General features: G+C 34.0%; 1 protein-coding gene across 1 annotated transcript; it reads left to right on the top strand.

Moving 5' to 3' along the window:
* Positions 1-3,001: 3,001 nt before the first annotated feature.
* Positions 3,002-5,521, top strand: LOC110104431. The gene is made up of 6 exons (XM_020833537.2): positions 3,002-3,258; positions 3,344-3,432; positions 4,013-4,164; positions 4,247-4,296; positions 4,382-4,456; positions 5,095-5,521. The coding sequence occupies exons 1-6, from the start codon at positions 3,002-3,004 to the stop codon at positions 5,519-5,521; spliced, it is 1,050 nt and encodes a 349-aa protein (XP_020689196.1).
* The last annotated feature ends 935 nt before the right edge of the window (positions 5,522-6,456 follow it).

The raw sequence follows: 6,456 nt of genomic DNA, 5'->3' as shown, positions 1-6,456 counted from the left end.
CTTGAGCTGTATCACCTTGGAGCGATTTGATGATTGAAACCTGCGTTCTAAGGTATCCCATAGATCAGCGGTAGAATCAAGATTTACAATATAGGGTAATACCGATGCCGATATGGTAGAGCAAATTGCCGCCATTAGATTCTGGTCCGTGCGAACCCATTGTCGGTAAGCTGGATTCGGGATGGACGAACCTTCCGATGTATCCAAGAAACGGGATGGTTGTTGAATCTTGGGATCAAGAAATTGTTCAAACGCATTTGCCCGAAGAATCTTGGTTATCTGCGATCGCCAGAGCGAGTAGTTTTCGGCGGAGAGAGGGGTGTTGACGATATTTTTGAGGTTGGATACAACAAATTTGAGTGAAGAAGGTATCTCCATGACATTTGATCCCGTGCGATCAGTTTGATCACCGAGACTTGAGCTGCTGGAGTCGGCCATTGATTTGCTTCTTCTTTATTCCTGCTCTGATACCATGAAGAACTATTGGATATTGATCCAGTTCTTGCCCAGGAACAAGAAGATCTCAAGAAGACAGAGGACAAAGCAAAGAGCCGAAAGTGGAGAAGAAAGTAAAGTAATGTATTTTCTTGTTCTGCCTTCGGTACAGAGTCTAGTATATATAGGCTTTAAGATAGCCTCAGTACATGGCATGTTTGGTAATATAAACTAAGGTACATAATGTATTTATTTATTATTATTATGCTCTAATAGTTAGTGATGATATATGTTTTATTAGTTATATTTGAACATGATATTCACACTAAATCTTAAACCAAATATGTTATTAAACATCACTTTACTATTTCAAATGTTAATTGAAAGTGTTCCAATATCGATCGAATATTTTTTGCACATTTAACCATAACCTAGGTCAATAAACATCATGCTCTCGCTCTCTCTCTCTCTCTCTCTCTCTCTCTCTCTCTCTCTCTCTCTCTCCCCCCATATGGTCTTATACATGGTTGACAATATTCAACTAGCGACAAAGTCGATAGGCATCAGCCTTTATATGTAGTGTACATCAGTCTCATAGGCCATGCTCAGTGTCCACATCATTGGCGATAATGAGTAATGAGGACAACTAACATCAGCTTTAGTGTCATGACATGCACCAGCCTTATAAGCAATGACGTGTGTCAACATTGTTAGCGAAGCAAATAACAAAGTATGTGAATTTTCAACCTTTGTGTTTATGGCATATGTTATCCTCAAGTCAATAATATGTGTCAACATTTTTTATGATGGTGGGCGATAAAGTCAACATGCATAAGCCTTAGTGTCGATGAGGTGTATCAGTCATGTAAGTCATGTCATGCATTGATGTTATTGGAGATGGCAAGTGATGAAGTGGATGAGAGATAATAGTCATATAATAGTGTAATCAATAACATTGATTGAGAGTGAGAGATCATTGTTGGGGTGATGGCAATTGGAAGATAGAGTTCAAGAGGCGTTGTAGTTAGGCAACAATGATTGAGAGACGGTTGTTGGGTCACAATGATCAAGTGATGCCAAACAAGTGACACTGATCAAGCAATGATAATGATAGTTAAGCAATGACATGTGTGTTATAATAGTCAAATAATAACAATTGTGTAACGATAATTGATGACGATGATCACTTGTGTCAAACATCTAGCATATCATGTTAGATCTTGAAGCTTTATTCAATTTCTAGTTAATGTCTTAGCCCCATTCATGTCAATAATATATATCTATTTATAATTTTTGTAGGTAGCATTTTGATAAATTTAATCAAAATTCTAAAATACTCAATAAGAGGTCCATATTAATTATCTTGATTAAAGATTATTCTTTCAGCATTTAAATAGTTTAATCACATCAAATTGATCGATCTTAGGCTCATTGAATTCCTCTTATTAAGGCGTTTATCTTGATTGTAAGTACATAAGATTTATAAATCATTTGGTCCTTTAAACAATATCATAAAAATTTCAACTATTTTTTTAGTGTTAGCTTTTGACTCATTTAGACTCGGATCAAAATATTTTTGATGTTATTAGACTTATTTTATTAAAAAATGTTGCTCAGTTATAAGTTTTCTAAAATTCAAAATTGGATAGTATTTAATTTAATTCCTATAAATTTTAATTCAAATATTGCACCAAAATTTATATTTTATCGGATGAATTTTCTAATGATATGCCAACTTGATATCAAATATAATCTTTTACTTTGCTAACATTCAATACATTTATAATATTAAGACCTATTATTGTGGCATGTTAAACTTTATTCTTATGCGAAAAGTGATATATTTTAATTTGGCTTATTTTTTTGCTCTTCTGCATTTCATTGACAAAATTTGATTATTTAACTTAGGTTTCATTTAGTACGACTTTCTTACTGCTTCTTAAAACAATTTTATAGTACAAAATAATATTATTTAAATTAATTTTTTTTAAAGATACTTTAAGAAGCAATAAAAAAAATGTCACAAATGAAACATTAATCATACATTAAGTATACAAAACAATACTTAAATAATTTCGTAATTTCATGGCTTAAGTGTACTAAAATTAAATGAATTTCTTAGCATCTATAATAAATTTAATGGTTTGATTTCAAAAATAATATATATAAGTGGTATTTTTAATGAGAGGTATAGGCTTTGTTTGGTACTATTTTTTAACTGTTTTTTAAATTAATTTTTTAGTTAAAAAAATAAATTATAAAATTTTTTTGCACTACAATTTTTTTACTAAAAAAATACTTTAAAAATAGTAAAAAAAATTGTTACAAACAAAGCATTAATTATCAATTTATTCATAAAATATTGATCATTGTTTTTAAATATAGGGACATATAATTTGCCAGAGCAGAACAGTCAATTACCATTATACCCTTTCCAAGATTCCAAGGCACGATTTCAAAAATAAAATTCGACCGTTGCCCACTGTCTTGTTTCGTTCACCCTTAAACAACTCAACCCGTCACAAAAACGATTTTTCTCTCTTCAACAAAACCATTCCCCTCAAGAATGGAAGAAGCCGGAGAGATCGCAAGCCCAGCGATTCCTCAGAAACGCTTTAAGAGATCTCCTCGAGCCGTAGAAGCAGAAACGAAGGAGACTATTCTGAGCCCGAGGTTTCGGTCAGCAGCGGCCATGGCAGGCTGGGATGAAGAAGCTCTCCTGTTTGCCACCCAAGTCGTGGAGGACACTCCGGTGAGAGAATCTTCACGCCGAAGGCGTTCTGTAAATCAACTAAATTCATCCACTTCCTCCAGTTCCAAAAGGTCATCATTGATTCCATTGCTTGTCTTATCTCCCTTATTCGTTATAGCAGAGTCAACTTCATTAAACTGTTTGCTCTACATGAAGGAAACTGAGATCTAGACGACAGCCTGCAGATCCGATTCCAGTCGTTGTTCTTTGCCTGGATGATGAGGTGGACGGATATTCTCATCAAGGTTTCTTTATTCTTGCTCGTTTCTTCTTTTGGGGAAATTTACTGTATATCACCACAAAAGTATGTATTTACTGGCATATCGTATGATTCTCCTTGCTCTTGCTAATGTCATCTTGTGGAGAAATTATTCTGTGTGGACACCGGACGGGTGAACCGTTCGGTTACGCTCGATACCGAGCGCGGTACATTTTTGAGATAACGTTGCGCATTTTTATTGATCTCCTGACATATCCAAACTCCGCACATAATAATAAATCCATCTTGTGACAGGTTTAATCTTTTACTAGTTATGATCTGTTAGTAATTGAGTTCCCATCAATTAAGATTTTTTATAATTTTTTTATCTAAAGTGAAATGAGAACTCCTTATGATTTTCGTATGTATGAAATAGAATATTCTTTTAGATTAACATCAAATTAACTATAATGGTAAATTAGTAAAAGTTAATAAAATTCAGTGAACTATTAATTTATAGTATTGAGTGATGTACTAGAAAATGCAGAAATTTGTGGGGGATAATCATGAAATTCTATTTTATTTGATTCATGGCTCTATTTTGAAATTTTCCTGTATATCCATAGAAATTGAGATGAAAGGAAAAGGGCCAGTGGGCTTCGCACCTAATGAAGAAAAGAAAGAAGATATAGGAGGAGGAGAAGAGACCTTGGCTAAAATCAACTATAAAGAAGGGCTTCCATGCATGGATAGGCTAAGGGAGGAACTCTCCTGCGCTGTGAGTAATTGCTCTAGAGCATCCCTTTTAAAGGTTTTAATTTCGGATTTTATCTATTTAATGGCACTCTGTAATGCTACAGATTTGTTTGGAGATTTGTTATGAACCGAGCACCACTTCTTGTGGTCACAGGTGTGATCAAATTAATGAAATTCATGTTTTTTTATTTCAATTAAAGTCTTTTTTCTCAAGCAATTACTTATGTTAATTTGTGCAGTTTTTGCAAGAAATGCTTGAAATGTGCTGCTGATAAATGCGGAAAGAAATGCCCAAAGTGTAGGCAACTTATAAGGTAAATCAAGTGTTAAGCTTAGCCGACGAAAGAAAAAGCATATTCGTATTAAATTCCCGCTGGTGCGAGTTTTCATCTTCTTTTGATTAAGAGCTTTCAAAATTCTAAGAAGCTTTTAGGGGTTGTTTGGTAGCAGGATTTAGGCCGGGTTTGAGTCAAATATAACCAAATGGCCTAAAATACTAAACCAAATCTCACGGCAAATGAAAGATGCCGTAGATGGACAATTTTGCCTTTTCGTGCTAAATCCCAGATTTCTTAAATCCTATTTTTTGCCGGATATACGAAATCCATTGGCTTGAGAGGAAGCGTCCGCTCCTTAAATCCGCTTTATAGCCAAGCAGTCACACGTGGGATTTAATAGGATTTATCATGAATATTATCAAACAGTTTTCAAGATTTAGGCCCCTCAGAATTTTCGAAATCTGGTTTTATGAAATCCTATTTAAATCAAAATCTGGTGCTACCAAACAGCCCCTAAGATTTTTAACTATTGTATCAAAAGTTAAAAAACTTAATACCTATCCTATAAAACTAAAAAATAATGTACTACTTGGTGCAAATAACGAGACCTTTTATTCAAATTTCCAACAAAAATGACACTAATGCTACTCATCTTTTGGAAATTTTTTATGCAGCAATACTAGAACATGCACAGTGAACACAGTTCTCTGGAACACCATTCAACTCTTATTTCCTAACGAAGTGGAGCCGAGGAAGAAGGCGGCCATCGAATCTTCTTTAAGAGAGGAGGTTTCTACCCAGGGCTTGGAACTTGAAAGAATTCGAAGGCACACTAGAAGCAGAACTTCACACAGCTCAACAAGTAGTTTCAGAAGCGCAATGGAACTTCTTCGAACAGTTGGTGGTGATAGGAATATTATAGGAAGGTTGAATCCAAATCAATCTGAGGATGTTGCATTGGCTCTTAGGTTGCAAAGGGAAGAATTTTTAGAAACATTTTCAAGTGGGCAGCAGAGGAACTCTCTTTATACTACAAGAGCAAGGTTGAGATCCATGGCCTTAGGAGTCAACAGAATGAGAAACAGAAGCCAGCATTCCTAGTTTTAGTATGAGAATTCCTTGTGAATTCTGATATTAAGACAATTGAGGTTTTATGTCTTGTATCTGATTGGAAAAGGGTTTAGCTTACTAATTGCAATTTGTCATAAGAGCTTTGAATGGAAACAATCATTTTAAAATGTTCTATTATCATACTATGTCAAGTTATGTTATAGTTAGCATCTATTAGATAGGAGAAATTATTACCTGCGGTGACGGGATGTCGTCCCAGAGGTTCAGAGGTGAATCAGGACGCCCCACGTCATCATTTGTTGTGTACCGGTGTTGTATACCGAGGGTGATGTGGCGCATCCTGATTCTCCTATGAACAATCCAGTGACTGCACATAATAATTTATCGTAGATAGAAAAAAACTGGCATGACTAACTTGATATGATAGTTATATCACTTTCTGCATAAGGTACAAATATACTACATAAACATTCATTTATAAAATGTGAATGGATCTCGAAAGAGTATGATTTGAGGGCACATCATTCTAATAGAATCTTAAATATGTCTTAATATGTTACTCAGTGATAGCAAAAATTTTATAAAAAAAAAATTTAAGCATCCTTTTTTGCATTTGAGTACCATCCCCTTTATTAAGGTTTCATTTGATATATATATATATTTTTCTACAATAGCTTTTTAGTTCAAAATTTTCTTTAAAAACAACTAGTGATCAAAAGCTGACCGAATTAAGCAGACGTTCAAATTCTTATAAACAATTCAAATATATTGCATTTATTTTACATTATATTTTATTTTAATCAGTAATCATTTTACAGCAAATCAAATAGTACTTTAAAGAGACGAGGTTGAGAGGCAACCAAGTGAGTTGATTAAGTGAAGTTAGTCGGATTGGGCTCAACGGGTTTTAAATTTATGAGTTCTTGAGTTTTAAATATTAAAAAAAAAATATCATATTTGGTCCG

Source organism: Dendrobium catenatum, unplaced genomic scaffold (genome assembly GCF_001605985.2).
Source record: "Dendrobium catenatum unplaced genomic scaffold, ASM160598v2 fragScaff_scaffold_80, whole genome shotgun sequence".
NCBI lineage: Eukaryota > Viridiplantae > Streptophyta > Magnoliopsida > Asparagales > Orchidaceae > Dendrobium > Dendrobium catenatum.
The sequence above is the reverse complement of the archived record's forward strand: the minus strand, read 5'-3'. Positions and strand labels throughout refer to the sequence as shown.

Coding starts and splice junctions, on each gene's coding strand:
- LOC110104431 (XM_020833537.2), top strand. CDS start 3,002: ATGGAAGAAGCCGGAGAGATCGCAAGCCCAGCGATTCCTCAGAAACGC. Junction 3,433..4,012: donor GGACGGATATTCTCATCAAG/GTTTCTTTATTC, acceptor GTATATCCATAG/AAATTGAGATGAAAGGAAAA. Junction 4,297..4,381: donor ACCACTTCTTGTGGTCACAG/GTGTGATCAAAT, acceptor TAATTTGTGCAG/TTTTTGCAAGAAATGCTTGA.